At 33.3% G+C, this 20,405-nt stretch overlaps 2 protein-coding genes across 3 annotated transcripts; one reads left to right on the top strand and one right to left on the bottom strand.

The window, feature by feature from the left end:
* Positions 1-230: 230 nt before the first annotated feature.
* Positions 231-3,513, bottom strand: LOC127106310 (probable splicing factor 3A subunit 1). 2 transcript variants are annotated; one of them, XM_051043624.1, is made up of 4 exons: positions 3,344-3,513; positions 905-3,090; positions 467-765; positions 231-293 (listed from the first exon to the last, which is right to left on the bottom strand). In XM_051043624.1, exons 2-3 carry the CDS (start codon positions 3,065-3,067, stop codon positions 496-498), a joined length of 2,433 nt encoding a protein of 810 aa, XP_050899581.1. In that variant the 5' UTR covers positions 3,068-3,090; positions 3,344-3,513; the 3' UTR covers positions 231-293; positions 467-495. The 2 variants fall into 2 exon arrangements, with proteins under 2 accessions (XP_050899581.1, XP_050899579.1); XM_051043622.1 differs by having other exon boundaries at positions 231-765.
* A 12,155-nt stretch (positions 3,514-15,668) lies between these two features.
* On the top strand, positions 15,669-19,325 carry LOC127100601 (WD-40 repeat-containing protein MSI1). The gene is made up of 5 exons (XM_051037834.1): positions 15,669-16,441; positions 16,518-16,670; positions 18,003-18,127; positions 18,223-18,318; positions 18,827-19,325. Exons 1-5 carry the CDS (start codon positions 15,764-15,766, stop codon positions 19,050-19,052), a joined length of 1,278 nt encoding a protein of 425 aa, XP_050893791.1. The 5' UTR covers positions 15,669-15,763; the 3' UTR covers positions 19,053-19,325.
* The last annotated feature ends 1,080 nt before the right edge of the window (positions 19,326-20,405 follow it).

The raw sequence follows: 20,405 nt of genomic DNA on the forward strand, positions 1-20,405 counted from the left end.
TTATAGTATTCTCTAGTTCATTCTTTTGATTAGTTGACACAGAATTACAACAAACAGAATCAGATTTTACTTAAGACATCAATCCTAAATCACAACTTCATGTTCATAGTAGCAAGACGGAAATTAACAAAAACAAAAATGATCCCACCCTGACAGGGAGCTACAATAAAAAAACAGATCAGTAACTTCAGAAAAGGAAAACTGAAATGCAAAATAAAACAATAATCAGATTAGATATTGGAACTCCACTACTTGCCATATCCCTCAAGAGACAAGCGCCGAGGAGCAAAAATCTGTATTCGAGAATTAGAATCAGTCTTTTAGACAACAACAAAAATTCAAGAAGCATCACAGTACAATAAATATAAGGTTTTCAACATAAAACTCATGCAGATAGGCATTGTGTAGTCTATCAATAGTATAAGAATCAATATGCCTCGTGATGCAGCGCAAATATTACAAAAACCTTCTTGAACAGTGATGCATATAACATGCTCATCTCTTTCTACCACCACGCTCTCTCAATGCTAGGGAGAGTGTTTCTCCTCCACTGAGATTGTAATGTGCAAGTGACAAATTGTCCTTGAGAAAGCCCGGCTTTCCACTCAATTTCTGTTTGTTAGCGGGGAGTTGGATCTCCCCGGCAATTTTTTCTTTCAGGCCGCCAACAGTTTCAGACAGAGATTGAACAGTTATTTCCAGAACTTGTCCTTTGAGATTTCCTTCATCAACATTAGGAACAGATATACTGATGCGAGCAGGTCCCTGTAGAGAATAAATGGCAGTTAGGATGAGTGTAAATAGTTGTATAACTCTGGTAGAAAATGCAATATATATGTACAATTGGTAGTTTTTTCTATTAAAGAAAAAAAAATATGATTGTTATCTTGGTAACTCTGCATACCGGATGTTGAGCCAGAAATTTATCCTCGGGGATCAGAGCAGAATCATCATGCTTCTGCCTCTTGGGTTCTGGTTCCTCTGGAAGCGGAGGAGGAGCTTCCTCAGGAGGCGGTGGTGGTGGTAATCCTTGAGGGGGAGGTGGTGGATGCATCATAGGCATCCCTGATGGAGGATGAGAGAGAGGAACATAAGGTCGTGGAACAGGAATAGGAGTGAATTGAGATCCAGGTGGTGGAGGAATAGGAATTCCTTGGTTATTCATAGGAATTGATGGATGCATTGGGTGTGGTTGACCACCCATCATGGAATGCTGTCCAGAGGACATTTGCATTGGAGGAGGGGGACCTGGTCGGAGAGATTGCATCATGTGCATGCCTGGTGGTCTTGGTGGAGGCATTGGAAGGCCACTGTTGTTAGGATTAGAATACTGCATGTTATTCATAGGACCACGGGGTAGATTTAAAGCTAGTCCAGGTGGTGGCGGAAGAGGACGAATTGAAGGCATACCAGGTCTTGGAGGAGGTGCAGCAGGACCAGGGAGGTTTTTAAATTCATTATTAGAAGCATCATTTTGATCCTCCATCCCAATATTCTGTGACATTGCTTGGTTTGCAGTACGGCCGATACTACCACTGTGACCATCCCAAATAACCTGCTTAGGTTGCTCATCATTTTTCTTTTCAATTTCAGCCTTGACGGCGTTGGAAACCTCTTCCTCGGTAGTACCAAAAATATCGGGACGGGTCCGAGCAAGTCCAACAATGTTTCTTGAGATTTCATCATCCTGTGCCAAAGTGGTTTCCCGAATTTTGGCAAACATCCTTTCTTTTTGTTCTTTATACTTGGGATCAATGAGAGAAATTCGCATATGCTCCGACATTTCACTAATAGGAATCAGTTCGCCTGTGATAGGAGAAACCACAAACTTGGTTGAATCTTTATCTGCAGGAAGCCTGTCTTCTGGTCTCTTCCAGTTCTTCACAATCCTCATTGGTGGTTCAGGATCTTCAGTAACCCTGACTTCATTCTTCTTCACTCCATCATTGTCTTCCAAACTAGCAGCTCTCATTCCCTCTTCAACAAGCTGGGCCTCTTCTTCATCCATTTCCATTTCTACTTCCTTTCCTGGCTCAACAATATCTTCTTCCATAGGCGTCATCTTGCTTCTTCTTATAACCTCCTCAAGGGTCATTGGAGGAGGTAATTCTTCATCCTCATCATCAGCAAAATCTATTGATTCAACCACCACAAAATCATGCCAATCAATCATAGCCATTTGTATTCTTTCTTGCTCTATCTCATCTTCAGCCTTTTGCCTAGCCTGCTCTTGTGAACGATCCCATTCCAACCTATTGACACACCTTTCAAGCACAGTTGTCATGTCAGGGACACTCTTCTTCAGCTTCTCTGTCAAACCCTTGGAAGGCATCAAAACCTTTGAATAAGCATCGGCAAGGGAAGTGAAAAATGTAAACATACTATGGGTTGGTTTCATGAAATGAAATTGAGGATTATTAATTTCCCTACTCGTCAATCCTGTCAAAAAGGATTTCCCATTTCGAGCGACAAATTGTGCTGTAAGCTTTATTATATCAAGCTCTTCCCCGGTAATTCCTTCAGGAAGCCTAACTGTATACTGCTCAGCATCAGGGGGATCAAGTACTTTCCTTACCGGTCTAAACTGGGCAGAAATATCAGGCTTCTCCGCCATTACTACATCGTTACTATTACTATCAGTAGCCGGCGCAGGTGTAGCTGAATCTGGTAAATCCGAATCCTCAGGTAGTTGAGTAGAAGACTGATTCTGGGCGCGAAACTCGGCCAGCCTATGCTGATAATAAGCATGATAAGGATCGGATGAATTGAGGAAATTAAACTTGGCATTCCCTGCATTATTAGAAACAATTCTTTTCTCGAAATCAAGACCATTTTTAGCGACGAACTGAGAGGTTTTATCAACAATGGTTCTAATATCTGGAGGGGGATGAATTATTCCAATAGTTCTAGTGTGTGTGGCAATGGATGTCGGTGCGACTTCCTCGATGCTGGATTTCTCATTCCTCTCCTCCGCCTCCTGCTGAGTGAGTTGAGCCTCTGGGAGAGGACCAAGATTTCCATCTATAGGAGGAGCCGGTAGAGGCAGTATAGGTAAGGAACCTAACATGGTGACGTTAATTCCTTAAAACCCTATAAAATGAAAACAGGAAATTAGAACTAGCTAAGATTAATTCTACTAAACAAGCTTAATAAACAATAGCTAAAATTACACAGAAACATATTTTACGATGATTGGAAAATGCATCTACCAAAACCTAAGTTGTGAATCCAAAACCTCAGGTGCGTTGCCTTAAGAAGTATGAACTAACTATTGTTGCGACGGAATCGCATCCAAGCACCGGGTAGAAGGAAAATCGGAATGAAATGAGAAAAAAATTCTTACTCTTTATGGCAGACGATGACCAACTCAGCCTGCGTTTTCCGACGAGATTTGAGCGGAATCGGAACGCTGCGGCTTCAAGCTTCAAATTGATTTTAAGATTTTGTTGATTTAGGGTTTTTTTTATTTTTTGAATAAGTTTTACGGTTTAAATTCTTAACAACAAAATAAACTTACTTGAGTAATTCTTTTTTGAGTTTTACCCTTTAAATTCTCAATTCATTCATCCTCAACATTTTTTTTTAATAAGTTTCTCATTTAATTTATTTTGAATTTTAATTAATGTATTAGGTAAAATAGTTTATTATATTTGTATTATATAATTCGTAATACATAGTTTTTAGAGACATATATGATGAGTTGGGTTGCGATTTTTGTTGTTAGGGTAAAAATGGTATTAGTTTTTGTCATTGTTGAAGTTTTTATGGAGATGCATCCTTTAGTGATTTTCGGAGGTTATGTATTCTTGATAACTATTGTTATTTATATATTTAAAACACTTGTCATGCGACAGATATTTTAATTTTTATGTTTTAATATGAGCGTGATTGTTTGAAGTCTATTAACGACGGTAGAAAGACTCTGAAGTCTTATTGGCATATGTTGCTCCAGGTACAAGACCATTAGTCATAGCATGTAAGGGGCTTTTGTTGAGAGATGTCATAAAGGGGAGTTACCAAAATCAAATATGATGAAGTCAGGAAATGTTACTAATGTGCGATAAAAGCGATAAATAAAACGAAGAGTAACTCCAACAATGACAAAAAAATCATATATTTATACACATAATAATTCACACATGAATTCAGTCACAACAATCACATAATCAATATAATTAATCATCAATTTTTTAGATTGTTAACCCAACAACAACACATCAAAACATAATTACACAATCCTAATGAGAGTAAGGGTCTTACTTCGCTACTCTATCATGTCAAAATTCTTTCTCCTCTTATCTTAAATTCCTTGCAAAATTCTAAATTGGTCAAGGTTTTACGATTAGAGATCTCTCTCATTCGAGCACTAGTCTTGTTCTTGTCTCTTCTCTATAATTTTAGGTATTAGCTACTCTAGGATATTCTAACCTCTTTTATTCTAAAAACCTAATTATTCTAATTCCTTAATAATTATATTTTCCTCCCTTCGTATTATCTCTTTTATCTCCTTGCTCCCTCTATTCTCCTTTATGTTAATTCAACTCCAATTCCACCCTTCGTATTATCTCTTTTATCTCCTTGCTCCCTCTATTCTCCTTTATGTTAATTCAACTCCAATTCCACTGATTCTCACTATTTTTTATTTATTTTAATTAATTAAAACAACTATTATTTATATTTATTTATAATCATTTTAATTATTCTATTCAATCATAAAAACTCTCACTCCACCCCATTAATGTCCTGACATACGCATACAACTCAATATACATATTTAATTTAAAGTACATCAAATACCAATTAATTAAATACAAATATGATAATCTGATTATATAAATTAATCAAATTTCGGAGTGTTACAACTCTCCCTCACTTATAGAATTTTCACCCTAAAAAATTACCTGAAGGAAACAGGGTCAGATACGACTCCCTCATGTGACTCTCTAGCTTCTACATCATGCTTCCGCCAGCAGATCCTCCATATATCACCTTCATCGGTGCAATCTTCTTGTCTTTCAAGTGTTTCACTTTGTGATCCTCTACTCTTAAGGAGATGCCTCAACGGTTAAGTTCTCTCTAACTTGCACATCATCCACTTGAATCACATGAGACGGATAAAGAATGTACTTCCTTTGCCGAGACACATGAAAGTCGTCATGAATATTCGAAATAAACAACATTAATGTAACTTTCTAGGATACTTCTCTAACTCGCTTCGTAATATGATAAGGACCAATAAAATACGACGTGAGCTTTCAAGACTTCAAAGCTCGATCAACACCAGTTACCATAGTAACTCGTAAAAGTACATGATTTCCCTCTTGGAAGTCAGGTGTTTTTCTCATTTTATCATGGTAACTCTTCTAGCGAATCTGCGAATCTTTCATTTTCTCTTGGATCATCTTGATCTTCTTAGAGGTTTGTTGTATAATCTCAAGTCCAGGAAATGCACTCTCACCGAACTCATACAAACACAACGGTATCTTACACCTTCTACCATATAAAGCATCAAAAGGTGTCATTCCAATACTATAAAGGAAACTGTTATTGTAGGTGAACTCAAACAACAACAAATAGGTATCTCAACCACTTCCTTGTTCTAACACACAAGACCTCAACAGATCCTCCAAATATTTTATGGTTCTCTTTGTTTGGCAATCAGTATGCGGATGATAAGTAGAACTCAACTTCAACTTAGTACCCATCGCTTCATGCAAACTCTCCCAAAACCTCGACGTGAACATGTGATCTCTATAAAAAAATAATGCTCCAAGGAATACCATGCAACCTAACAACTTTCTCAATATACAACTAAGCTAACTTCAACAAAGGATAATTGATCTTAATCGGAATGAAATGATCCAATTTAGTCGGTTTATCAACAATAACCCAAATGGAATCACATCCTTTCATTGTCTTCAGCAAACTTGTTACAAAATCCATATAAATACTATCCCACTTCCGTTTGGGAATACTCAACGGCTGCATAAGACCTAACGACTTCTGATGTTCAATCTTCAACTTCTGGCACGTCAAACAAGCGTAAACAAGCTCAACTATTTCCTTTTTCATTATTGGCCATTAAAACATTTTCTTCAAATCTTGATACATTTTAGTGGAACCGAGATGAATACTCATACCACTTCTACGACCTTCCTCAAGAATACTCTTTTTAAGCTCTGACACATCTGGTACACAAACCTTGTCTATGAATCTCATCAATCCTAAAGTCTCACATTTTACCTTGATTGATTAATATTAGTCAGTCAACCAATCCTAAATCGACTTTATGACCTTCTTTGATTTCTTCAAGAATACCATTGGTCAACCTCAACGTATCCAATTTCACATTGTTATGAGTTTCCTCACACACCAAACTCATGTCTCTGAATTGCTCAATCAATTTCGATTATCGGCCCATCAACACTGACATATGCAATAACTTCATACTCAACGCATCAGCCACAACATTGGCTTTACCCATATGGTAACTCAAGCCAAAAATCACAGTCCTTCAAAAATTTGAGCCATCTCTTTTGTCTCATATTTAACTACTTGTGATCGAATAGATACTACAAACTCTTGTGATCACTTAACACTTTAAATATGGAACCAAACTGATAATGCCTCTAAATTTTTAACACAAACACCATGGCTTCCAACTTTAAGTCATGTGTAATATAATTCCTCTAATGAACCTTCAACTATTTAAAAGCATAAGCCGCAACCCAACTATTATGCATCAACACGCCACCTAGACCCATCTTCGAAGCATCACAATACACAATAAAGGATTCACTTGGATTTGACAAAATCAAAACTGGAGCAAACATCAACTTCTTCTTGAGTTCTTGAAAACTCTTTTCGGGATGAATGTCCCATACATAAGCTTGGCCCTTTCTAGTTACCTACGTCAAAGGTGATGCCAACTTCAAAAATCCTTTAATAAACCTCTTGTAATAACAAACCAACCCAAAAATTTTATGATCTTCATAGTATAGACTTCAGAGTCTCTCACTGCAACATTGCATATATCTTTGACATATCCATAAAAATACCTTCACTATAAATTATATACCCAAGGAAACTTACCTCTCGACACCATAAGTCACACTTAGATAGCTTCACATACAACTTATTTTCTTGCTAGATATGCAACACAACTCTTAGATGCTCTACATGTTACCCGTCAGACTTAGAATATATCAAATTGTCATCGATGAACACGACCACAAACTGATCTAAGTATGAATAGAATATCTTATTCATGAACTATGTGATCACTTCAGGCACATTAGACACACCAAACAACATCATTGAATACTCATAGTGTCCATATCTCGTTCTGAACGATGTTTTCATAATATCTTATGGTTTTACACGAATCTGATGATAATCTGACTGCATACCGATCTTACTGAATATGAAAGCACCAACCAACTGATCTATCAAATCATCAATTCTCAGAAGAAGAAACTTGTTCTTGATAGTAACTTTATTCAGTTTTTGGTAATCAACACAGAACCTCGTGTTATCACCCTTTTTATTAACCAACAACACATGTGTTCCCCATAGTGAAACATTTGGTCGAACAAACTTCTTCTCAGGTAGATCTTCCAATTGCTTCTTCAGATCACCCAACTCTGAAGTTGGCATCCTATAAGAAGCCATCGTAACTGGACTAGTACTAGATACTAAGTTTATGGCAAACTCAACATTGCGCTTCAGCGATAAATCACTAATATCATTTGGAAACACTTCTGGAAAATCACACACCACAAGTAATTCACGGATCGTCGCTTTGCTTATAGCCTTTATAAAAGCTAATATCATAAACACCTCATCATCATCCTTAATGAACTAATTCACTTGCTTAACAGACACAAACAACTCGTCACTTGCACCAAACTTTAAAAATGACATTGACTTGTCGAAATAGTTAATATGAACATGGCTGAACTCCAACCAGTTAATTATAAGGATAATATCAAGTTTATTCAACGATATACAGACTAATTCCATCCCAAAGCTCTTACCATAAATAGTCAGTGGACAACTCAAACACACCCACGACATCGTCACCGAACCATTAGTTGGGGTATCAATAACCATACTCACAACCATAGCAAATATTTTTAAATCTAACCTCTCAGCACAATCAAGTGAAACAAAATAATATGTTGCATCCATGTCAATAATAACAATCTATGGAATACCATTAATAAAACACGTACCTAAAATCAATATGCCTGAGCTGGTAGCCTATTACCCAGCCAAAGAAAAAAAATTCCCTCCAAATTAAACCTTCTTAGATTTCTCGCAATGATTACTAATGTGATCTGGTTCTCCATAGTTGAAGCAAGTCAAGCTATTACTCTTACAATCAGTAATAAGTTGTCCCATCTTTCCGCAATTGAAGCATCTCTTCTTAAAATTCTTGCAGTCATTGGCATAATGACTCATGACCCCACACCTAAAGCACTTGGTATAAGTCGGAGTCTCTCCCTCACTTAGCCTTTCCTCATTAGAAACCTTATGCTTCCCTTTCAGCTGGAGCACTATACAATTTTCCATAATATGATTCTTCCATTTCTTCTCAATAAGATTCATATAATGAGAATAATAGGTTATACTATCCTCATCAGATAACCTACACCTATTCACCAACATAGGAAATCGGTGAATCTCTTGATAATTAATACCTTACTTGATCTCAAAACGCAGTCTGCTCTCAAACTTGATGCACTTCGACCCCTTAATAGGCACACCATTGTAATATGGACAAAACTTCACCAGTTATTCGAACTTAGCAACATTTTCAATAATTGTCATATTTCCCTACTTGAGCTCGAGGAACTCGATTTCCTTCTTATTGCGCACGTCCTCTAGAAAATACTTATCTAAAAATGCAGCCTATAACACAACCCAATTAATCTTTGTACCAACAACCTCCAATCTCTAACACAAATTGTTCCACCAGTTTTCGGCCTCTTTTGCTAGCATGTGAGTACCGAACTTCACCTTCTAAACTTCAGTGTAAGTCATCACTCAAAAAATATTCTCAATCTCTCTAAGACGTGTACGTGCACCCTCTGGATCATATTGGCCCTTAAAGGTTAGCATATTATTTCTCTAAAACTTCCCCAATCCACAAATCTCATTACCAACCTGATTCTGTTAACCCTATAGTGCCTGAGTCATCCCCTCAAAAGCATCAGTAATTGCACAATCGTTTCTTATAGCCCTAACACTGCACACTAACAAACGACTGTTAGAAGAAACATGCATCAATAATGCTCATACACATGTCCCATAATAGGGAATAAACATCATGACAAAAACCTGGTCGGATGAACCGACCTGCTATAATACCACTAATGTAACACCTTAAACCCCGAAACTTATATAAAAAGATTACTTCGACTATTTAAGGTGTCACCAACGATCATCATCCAAAACTCATCAAGACATATGACAACACGCAGCGGAAAAATCATTTCATAACAACTTCATTTTAAACTTCATAAATAAAGTATTGAAATTTTAAACAAAATTCAACATTAACTCAAAAACAAACAAATGTCTATCCCCGATGTTACACAATCAGAGCACTAAAACCACTAATGTGCGATAAAATCGATAAATAAAATAAAGAGTAGCTCAAACAATGACACAAAATCATATATTCATAAACAAAATGATTCACACATGAATTTAGTCACAACAAACATATAATCAACATAATCAATCATCAATTTGTCAGATTGTAACCCAACAACAACACATAAAAACAAAATTACATAATAATGAGAGTAAGTGTCTTTCTTCTCTACCCTTTCATGCTAAATATCCATATAAAAGCCCTTTATCCCCTTACCTCATGTTCCCTGTAAATTTATGAATCGATAAAGGTTTGTGATTAGAGACCTCCTTCCTTCAAGCCATAACCTTATTCTTACACATTCTCTCTAAATTCTACTTTTACATATTGACTGCACGGGGATACTCTAACCTCTTTTATTCTAAAAACCTAATTATTCAAATTTCTTAATAATTATATTTTCCTCCCCTCATACTATATCTTCTATCTCCTTATTCCCTGTATTTTCCTTCATGTCATTTCAGCCTTAATTCCACTAGTTCTCATTATTTCTTATTTATTTTATTAATTAAAAACAACTATTATTTATAATTATTTCTAATAATTTTAATTATTCTATTCACCCACCAAAACTCTCAGTACACTCTATCAATGCCCCACATACACAAACAACCCAATTGACATATTTGATTAAAAGCACATCAAATACCAATAAATTAAATAAAAATATGAATAATCTCATTAAAAGCACACCAAATACCAACTAAATTTATAACTTGAACATCTTTGACTACTTAGTACATTTTCTAAACCAATTTGACATTTTTCATGTTTCTTGAACACTATTTTAATTTAACAATTATAGATTCATGATCTTGACATTTATTGCATGTATAATTTTATACTTTTTCTAAATCCACTCTTGTGTCATTAGCCACACTTTCTAGATTTAAAATATTTTTCTTTTGTTTTGAGAATTGTCTAGAAAGTTTAAAAAATTCTTCATGTAATTCATGAAAAACATTTTGTAATTCATCATTTAAAGGACTATCATCGATTCAAAATCATTAACCTCATGTTCTTCATCACTTGAATGATATGATGTCATCAATGTCTGACTTGTATGATCTTTACCTGAAGATGAACTTATTTCATTGTAACCTCATGCTACATATGATTTCTTTGGCCTTTTGTCCTTCTTGCTTTTGAATTTATTCTTCTCTTCAAGTGTAGGGCATTCAGTATTAACATGTCCTCTTTTTCCATATTCAAAACATGTAACCTTCTCTACTGGTGCTTCTTTCTGAATGATCTAATTTTTTCTTTATTTTCTTAAGAAATTTCTAAACCTTTTGCTAAGATCACAATCTTCATCATTGTTATACTCATCCTCTTAATTGTCATCATAATTTTTTACTTTAGTATTTAAGGTGAGACTTTTTTAATTCTTTATTTCATCTTCATGCTTCTCCAATCTTTCAAGTTCTATCTCATGTTCTTGTAATTTATCGAACAATGATGCAAAAAATATTTTAGAAATACTTTTTATTTTATTTTATATTAGTGTCACTTTGGTTGTGATGCCTTTGTCAAAGATCTAAGAAATTGACATTCAATTCATCATCTTAAAAATATTTTTCAAGAGCCTTGAAATGATTTGTTAAGTGAACAAATCTCTTTTGTAAATCAAGAATATATTCACTGGTCTGCATTCTAAATATTTAAAATTCTTGAGATAAAGTGTTTAGTTTAGACCTTTTACCTTTTATCGTGCCTTCATGTGTGATTTCTAAAGTATCTCAAGTCTCCTTTGTTGTTTTACAATGACATATACGAAAAAATTCATCCATACGTAGGATTGATTATAACATGTTCTTTGCCTTCTTTTCAAATAGAACTTTCTTCTTATCATCATCATTCCAATATTCTTTTACTTTTTCTTGTTCTACATTATTGATAGCCGTCTTAGGAACTTATGGACCATTTTCAACAATATTCCCAATATCATTGTCTTGTGCCTCCAGATACTTGCATACAAAATTTCCAAAAATCATAATGTTCACCAATGAAGCAAGAAGGCTTGTTATTACTACCACCATCTACAAAAACTAGATTAATGGAAGACTTTTTTACCCGAATCTCGGAGAAAATTACCTTAACCTACTATAGTACCAATGGTAAGTTTAGAGTACAACCTAGAAGGAGGGTGGATTAAGTTTTATGAATTTTTTCTCGTTTTTAAGCGACGGTTCTTCCCGTTTTAATTTTTCTAAAACTAAGTGTATGAACTTTGAATGAAAGTGCAAAAAAAATAAAATGCAAAAAAAATAAAGTGCACGGAAGTAAAAAACACACAAGATTTATCTTAGTTCCTCATATCAACCAATGGTACATCTAGCTCCTTCACACCTTGAAAGATTTTCTATTATATTAGATCTTTGTATAGGCCCCACACTAAGACTTCTCTTAGAAATCTTCTAATATAAACACCAAACCTATGATGGACTTTGAATAATCCAATTCAAAGGACCATTGTAACAATCACCAAACACTATGATGATTCTCACAAAAATAAAAATACACCACTTTCTATTTACACAAACTCATCACCATACACTTTGGTGATTAAGTCACAATATACTTTGAACAATTTGAATAAGAATAATTCTCGAAGTAATTCCAAGATCAAAGTTGATCTTGTGTTTCTATATATTACTATTCAATTACATAGACCTTAGCACATTGTTTGTTCCCTATGAGAGTGAAAAGTTATAAGGATTTAAATTTTTTAGTAAACCAGGCTTCCACCATTTGGTACATGTGTCAAAGAGGAATGGAAGTTTAAAATTGTTGGATCCCACGTTCAATACCCTCTATATTGCGAAGAAAATAAATATGAATAACTAATACAATTAATATGACCAAAACGCTCTCATTTGTGAAGATATTTTTTTTGATAATGCAATTTTATTACTTTTTCACGTTTAACGCTTTTCTCTTCTAAAAACAATGCAATATTGTTCTATTTTTTATATGAATGATTGTTATAAAAAAATCCCATGATCTTTATACACTATCATTAATTATATAAAGTTATTAAATAGATAAAATAAATTTAATAGATTTCTGAAATATTGTATATTTGAGATTATATAAACTAATAAAAGAAATGTTATTTAACAATGATAAAAATAAATTATTTAAGGTTATTAAAATAATTTTATTCAATTTAAAAATAAAAAGGTTATTTTTCTCATCACATAATATTATATTTTTCTTTCCCCTCACTTTCTATTCACTTTCGATCATAACAAACAACTAAAAAATTCACTTTCTTCTAACATTCTTCTCAATTTAATTCTTTGAACATTATTTTCTCTTACATTCTTTCCTTTCATTTTATATTCTCATCCAAACAAAGCATACATGTTTAAAAAGTTTGAATGAAACTCTTTGAATGATATAAAAGTTATGCACAAAGTTTCATTGTTCAAATTTACATGGTCACTTGAAATTATTTGAATTGATGTAAAAATTAATAAAATAAAAGAGATTATTTAAAAACTAATGTATTTTTCCTTAAATATATCCTAAAAGTATGTTTGGATTAGTGATATAGGATGAAATGAAATGGAGTGGAGTGGTTACTAACGAGATTTCATTGTTTGGATTTGCAAATAATGGATGGAATGGAATGGAACATGATGGATCCCATTCCATCCAAATCTCTATTTTTTGTTCCATCCAATTTGAGGTGTATGTGATGGAATGAGATATTTTTAATAAAGTAACCAAACAATGGGGTGGGATCTATATTCCATTCTGCTCCACTCCTTTCTGCTCCATCATGTTCTATTCCGCTCCGCTCCGTTATGTTCCATCAACCCAAACATAGCCTAAGAAACCTATGAATTGATACAAAAGTTTGAGACATTTTCACGAAGGTTTGCAATAGTTTAGAATGACAATGATTAATGAAAAGACACAATTCTGCATTACGTACATGCCTTCTTAAGTCGGTTAAATGAATACCTGATGTAACAAGTGCAGAATAATTTTCAAATTTTAAAAGCAGTAGGTTTCTTAAATCGGTTAACCATGTGTGACTTAAAACGTGCAAATGACTTGATTTAAAAAGGGAAGACAACTTTTTAAAAAAAACAAGTTTTTATGGCTTTATTTTAAATATTTATGCATGATAATTTGAGAATTTTAAAGATGAAGATGTGAAATATTTTCTGAGCAATTAAGGTATTATATAATGGATTATAAATGATACATTAGATCAATTCCATTTACTTTAAATTTTCAACTCATATGATCATTTGAACTTTACTTAAAACTTTTCTACTTTAATATTTATTCTTTGAAAAACTATTGTCTTCATCAAAACCAATATAAGAAGTATGAACACATTTTCTTCACAATCTCTACAAATGAACTTAGCATTTTATCCAAGTATTTTTTTTCTTGGATTGCTTTTTTTGCTAAATTGTGTGTCTTCCATTTATTATGTCTATTGGTGTGTTGAATCTTACTACTCTTAAAGTCCACTAGGGTTTCAAAAACTCTCTCAACCAACACTACTGAGTGACTCAAATCAACTTCGTTTGCGCCATTTCAACCTTTTCCAAGCTTTCTTCTCTGCTCCGTATGCTCCAAAACCATCTTCATCAACCTCTTGCAATATGTTTCCACGTACACATCTTATATTTTCATCTTTTCCGCTAGCTCAAGCTAGTTCAACAATGCCTTGCATCTCGTGTTTGTTCACACATCAATACATGATAAACTAATTCTTCTCATATATCATCTCTATAGTTTTAATTTTTATTAAGTTTGAGCAAAGTTAGAAACTAGCCGAATAAGATAAGAACTTTTTTTATGGATTTATCTTTATAAGTTATAATTTAAAGTCTTAAAATAAAAATTAAATAAGATATAAATAAAAAAAATAATATTAAATAAAAACAATTAAATTAATAACTAGTTTATTAAATAATTATTTTAAAATTAAATATAGTTTTTGCACAATGATTTGTCATTTATATTTTTTTTATGCGATATATCTTACATATATAGCCGAGTTGCTTATTTACTTATTATATTTTTTAAAATTTGAAATTAATTATTTAATAATGTTAATAAATTTGTTTTATCATTTTAAAATTTTATAATGTTATTTATTTATTAAAATTTAAAATTAATTAAAAATATATGATTTTTTAGAAGTAATTATATAATTAAAAAATTTAATATTTATTTTATTATATCATTATTAAATGTGTATTGAAATTAATAAAATAATGATATTACGTGTCGATCAAATAACTAATATGATATTTTTTTATCATATTATTCTTCATATTAAAGATTATGCTAAATTACAATTTTCATCTTTCAATTTTTTTCAACTTACGAACAAATTCTATTATTTTATTTTTAAACAGTTTTGAATATGACAACAAAATTGTTTAAAAATAAAATAGAAGTTGATTTCGTGAATGAAGTAAAATAGAAAGACAATAATTTAATCTAAAAATTAATTATTCACTATTTTAAATTTTAAACAAAATATCTATATGATTAATTAAAAATAATAGTTCATATCTTAATTGTAAAATATATTATTTTTAATTTATTAAATACTAGCGTCTAGACAGGCACAGACACTCTGTGCCTGTCTGTCCGCTTTTTTAATAAATATACGTAAAAATATATACGATATTGTTTTATTTAATGTCAATTTTAATTGAAAATTATATAAAAAGTTTATAGTATGAAATTTTGTAAAAGAAGATAACACTGATTTCAATAGAAGTTATTAGAAATTGTTAAATAAATAAATTTAAGGATAAAATTGATAGAAAAATAGGCTACACCAAAATTACATTTTTTTCTTTATATATTATTATATTTATTAAAAATTATATATATATAATATATATATATATATATATATATATAAAATTGAGCGCGGATAAAAATTTAAAATAGAAATCAAATAAAAACTATTTTGTAGACAATTATAGCTTTTAATTAATTAATAAAAAATGGGAAAGTGTGAGAGAAGAAACTAGTATTGTATTTTGAGAGTGAGGTAAGAAAGGTATTGTGGTGTAGCGGGGGGGTTAGAGTGAAGAGAGCTATTTAGGGTTTTGGATGTGGATGGGTAAAGAAGACGAAGAAATGAGAGGTGAAATCGAAGAACGATTAATCAACGAAGAATACAAAATCTGGAAGAAAAACAGTCCCTTTCTCTACGATCTCGTCATCACCCACGCCCTAGAATGGCCTTCCCTCACCGTCGAATGGCTCCCGGACCGCCAAGAGCCACCGGGAAAAGATTACTCCCTTCAAAAACTCATCTTGGGAACCCACACTTCCGAAAACGAGCCCAATTACCTCATGTTAGCGCAAGTTCAACTCCCTCTCGATGATTCCGAAAACGACGCTCGTCATTACGAGGATGACCGTCCTGAAGTCGGTGGGTTCGGTTGTGCTAACGGTAAGGTTCAGATTATTCAACAGATTAATCATGATGGTGAGGTGAATAGGGCTCGGTATATGCCGCAGAATAATTTTATTATTGCTACTAAAACTATTAGTGCTGAGGTTTATGTTTTTGATTATAGTAAACATCCTTCTAAACCTCCTCTTGATGGTTCTTGTAACCCTGATTTGAGGTTGAGAGGGCATAATACTGAAGGGTATGGTTTGTCTTGGAGTACTTTTAAACAAGGGCATTTGCTTAGTGGCTCTGATGATGCTCAGATTTGTTTGTGGGATATTAATGGTACTCCCAAGAATAAGTCTCTTGATGCCATGCAGATTTTTAAGGTATCCATCTATTTGTAGTGAGTTTGATTGTTTTTGTTGTTGTTGTTGTTTGATGTTTTGTGTGATTGTTTCCTAGGTACATGAAGGTGTTGTTGAGGATGTGGCTTGGCATTTGAGGCATGAGTATTTGTTTGGTTCTGTTGGGGATGATCAGTATTTGCTTATATGGGATCTTCGAACACCCTCTGTTACCAAGCCTGTCCAGTCTTGCATTGCTCATTCAAGCGAGGTGTGTTGTATTGTATAATCTGTCTAAATCTAGGAATTTGTTTGTGTTATAAGCTCTTTCTTTACATTTGGTTTTTCAAGGAAGGTTAATAGTTTAGTGATTGGTTTTGTTAGAACATGTGTTTGATGTGAGTTTGTTTGTTGTGCAATATTTGTCGTGTAATAAAGTTGATTTATTCAGAGCATCTGTTGGAATTGCAATGCTGTTGCTTTTTGAAAATAGTAAACTTTTTTTTTGTGGAAATTAGTGTTAGGAATCAGTGAATTTGTCAAAATGAGTATGGCCCAGGTATAATTGATTTGGCAGGGAGATGTGGAAAAGTTAAACCAGAACCGCTTGATATGGTTTATGATGTGACGTTGTGAGAGGGAATTGGTGGTTCAACGAGCCCTATTAACCTAGTCATATTAGAACTAAAGGGAGTTGGTGATTCAACATTTTGAGTGTGTTGTCAAATAGCAGCGCTATAGGATGGTTGATTTTGATGAATCTGCTAAGAATACCGCGACACTATCCTAGTTTCACTATTACTAGGGTAATAGAGGAAGCTATTCCAGTTTCTGCTAGCTGATGCATCTGCAATAGTAGTGTAAAAGTGAATTTTAGGCTGTTTTTGAAGATTAGAACTGACAAGTCTGCATGTGTATGAAACATTACCTACATTACCTATTTTCTCAATAGAAAATCTCAAGAGTCAGTGAGTATTACTGATATGTTCGCGTGTGAAACACTACCTATTTTCTCGGTAGAAAACCTGAAGAGTCCGTGAGTATTACTCATATACTCACATAATATGTAAACCTTTCAATGTATTCGTTGTACTCTACCTCCATTCCCTTTTTTATTTGTATGAAGTGTGCCTCTTTTTTTTATATATAATTAACTTATTTCAACTGCTGCGTGCCTTTTGCTATTTGCTTGCAATTCTATTTGCTATTTCACATATCAGATTTTTGGCGTTCTGCTATTTTCTGCAATTTGCTGTTGATAACATTGTTTTTTTTTGTGTTTAAAGACTTAATTAGGGATGGGTAATAATAGAAAATTCAGTAACCATGACCAATATTTAAGAACTGGTCATGACTCCACTCTGCAGTTCTGCAGTGGCAATATTTGACATATATAGCTTTTCAAAATTTCCTGGCTGATAGGATATCCACTGTTAGTCTAATTTTCAATCTGTCAACTCCTTATGACGTGTTCTCTAATCTATTGCGCTTTAGGTTGCCTTTATCTTTTGGCAGTGTTCCATAGTTTTCAGAATCTTGATACTCCTTTCCAATATCACTTCAAATAACACTTTTCTTCTATATATACATTGGATCTTATTAGGTTAACTGTCTGGCGTTCAATCCCTTCAATGAATGGGTGGTTGCTACCGGTTCTACTGATAAAACAGTGAAATTGTGGGATCTGCGAAAGATCATCAGTCCTCTTCACACCTTTGATAGTCATAAGTAATATTCTCCTTAGATGTTTCTAAATTTATTACTCTATAGTTGTAATTATATTTATTAGTTACTGATCTGGATTGTTGTTGTTGGGTTAACAGGGAAGAGGTTTTCCAGGTCGGCTGGAATCCAAAGAATGAGACTATCTTGGCTTCTTGTTGTCTTGGTAGAAGACTCATGGTTTGGGATCTCAGCAGGTATTGCTTAATGAAAGCATCATCATATCTAGACATTTTAGCAAAATTTTATTTGTTTCCCTGAAATGTGTTTCTGAGTTTTGGTATGTTGGTGATTCATTAGAGATGTTTATAAATTATAAACCCCGTTGCTGGACCTTCCCCTGAAATTTTAGTGTTTGCTATTTCACAGGGGAACTCCAGTAGTTTCCTTCTTTTATGGGGCGGGGGGAGCTTTCTCAGTATTAAAATTTCTTTTACATTTAAATTGTTAAGCTTTGGAACCTCTTGTGTGAATTAAAGCTCCATTTTTTTTGCGAACTAAACGTCCATCGATTTCTGTCTTTCTTGAGTTATATTGGGTTCTGTAAAGATTAGACTGATGGAGTACAGAATTTGAAATGGCTATTGAGGGTTGATTTTCTGATTAAGATGATTATTAAAAAAATACCAATATTTGATTCATGTATTAATAAATCAATATGTCGGAACTATTTGCCATAACAACTTGGTTCACTCATTTATGTAGGATTGATGAAGAACAGTCAGCAGAAGATGCCGAAGATGGTCCACCAGAATTGCTCTTTATTCACGGTGGTCATACGAGCAAGATATCTGACTTCTCTTGGAACCCATGTGAAGATTGGGTTGTTGCTAGTGTGGCTGAAGACAATATACTTCAAATATGGCAGATGGCCGAGAACATTTACCATGACGAAGACGATATGCCAGAACAGTCAGTGAAGGCCCCTTAATGTAACTGAAATCAGTTTAGTGTGAAATATAGGCGGTGTTTGGGACTCAAGTGCTTTTCCATCTGTATTTGTGTATTTCGGTATGGTGTATGAGGTATGATTGTCTTATTAATATAACTGAAGAAAATTCTGAAAAATTGTGGGAATGACTTGTTTTATTAGGTGCAGAGGCACTAGGTTTATATAGCCTTGGATCATTTTCTTGGTTTGAAAAGTTCTCATTCCCTTGTAACTGAGGCTAGTCTCTTCATTTAATTTAGTACTATTTGTTCATTCTTGGACACTCATACTCTATGTCAAAGCCACCATCTTTTCTGGGACTTGAATCTCCAATTTTTCTTTCAAATGACACATCTCCATTGTTTTGCAAAATCTTTAGGTCATTATAGTTAAAGAGATTCATAGTTTGTCAATTGGGAGTAATCAAGCATCCTTGGATTCCAATTGAGACGGGATTTAAAGTCCAGAACTTCAAACTTCCTCCTCAAAGCCTAAAACTTTGTTTGGATGTTTGGAGATGATTAGAGAGAAAATTAGATAAAATTTTAATTATTTTTAAAAAGGTGTTTTTTTGTTTAAAATGAAAAAAACTTATTATTAATATATTTTTATTATTTAGATTGCAATAACCACATATAGTAGATCTATATAGTTTATATAACTCTTCCAAAACCTTAAAAACACTTGTAATATATATTTTTTGTACTCCCCCAAATAGAGAGATCGCTGTGTTTCTCTTTTTTCCAATCATGAACCTCGGAGAAAACATCAATAAATACTTATTTTATTAAGTGGAGTTGGATATATGGACTAATTTTTTACCGCCAGCTATTTGACTCTTCATTTGATTTTCTCTATGTTATCTAAACCCCCTAATTCTATTTTCTATTTTCTGACCTTCTTTTCTATCATAGGTAGTACCACAACATTTTCTTTAATTTTATCATTTTTAATCTTATCATGTTTAGTCTTATACCACAACATTTTCTTTAATTTTATCATTTTTAATCTTATCATATTTAGTCTTACCACGCAGCTAATGTAACATTTTTATCTATGCAGAATAGTAATTCTTAATTCTTAAGCGTTCAACATTCAGGAATCTTATTATATTTAGTCTTACCACACACATATCTAATGGAACATCTTCATCTCTGATGTAATTCTTAAGCGTTCAACATTCGATCTCATACAACATCGTAACTCTTACCGCAATCCGATAAAGAATTTCCTTTAACTTCAACGATACTTTTATGTCATATAAATTTTTTAACGCCCCTCTATTTCAACCATCCAACTTGAATTCAATTTGATTATTCACTTCTATTTCTTTATCGTTTTACATATTTATCC

Source organism: Lathyrus oleraceus, chromosome 7 (assembly GCF_024323335.1).
Source record: "Lathyrus oleraceus cultivar Zhongwan6 chromosome 7, CAAS_Psat_ZW6_1.0, whole genome shotgun sequence".
NCBI lineage: Eukaryota > Viridiplantae > Streptophyta > Magnoliopsida > Fabales > Fabaceae > Lathyrus > Lathyrus oleraceus.

Excerpts from the sequence above, each read along its gene's own strand:
- LOC127106310 (XM_051043624.1), bottom strand. The coding sequence starts at position 3,067 with ATGTTAGGTTCCTTACCTATACTGCCTCTACCGGCTCCTCCTATAGAT. Across the intron at positions 766-904 it reads AATTTCTGGCTCAACATCCG|GGACCTGCTCGCATCAGTAT; the intron begins GTATGCAGAGTT and ends TATTCTCTACAG.
- LOC127100601 (XM_051037834.1), top strand. The coding sequence starts at position 15,764 with ATGTGGATGGGTAAAGAAGACGAAGAAATGAGAGGTGAAATCGAAGAA. Across the intron at positions 16,442-16,517 it reads ATGCCATGCAGATTTTTAAG|GTACATGAAGGTGTTGTTGA; the intron begins GTATCCATCTAT and ends ATTGTTTCCTAG. Across the intron at positions 18,319-18,826 it reads ATGGTTTGGGATCTCAGCAG|GATTGATGAAGAACAGTCAG; the intron begins GTATTGCTTAAT and ends TCATTTATGTAG.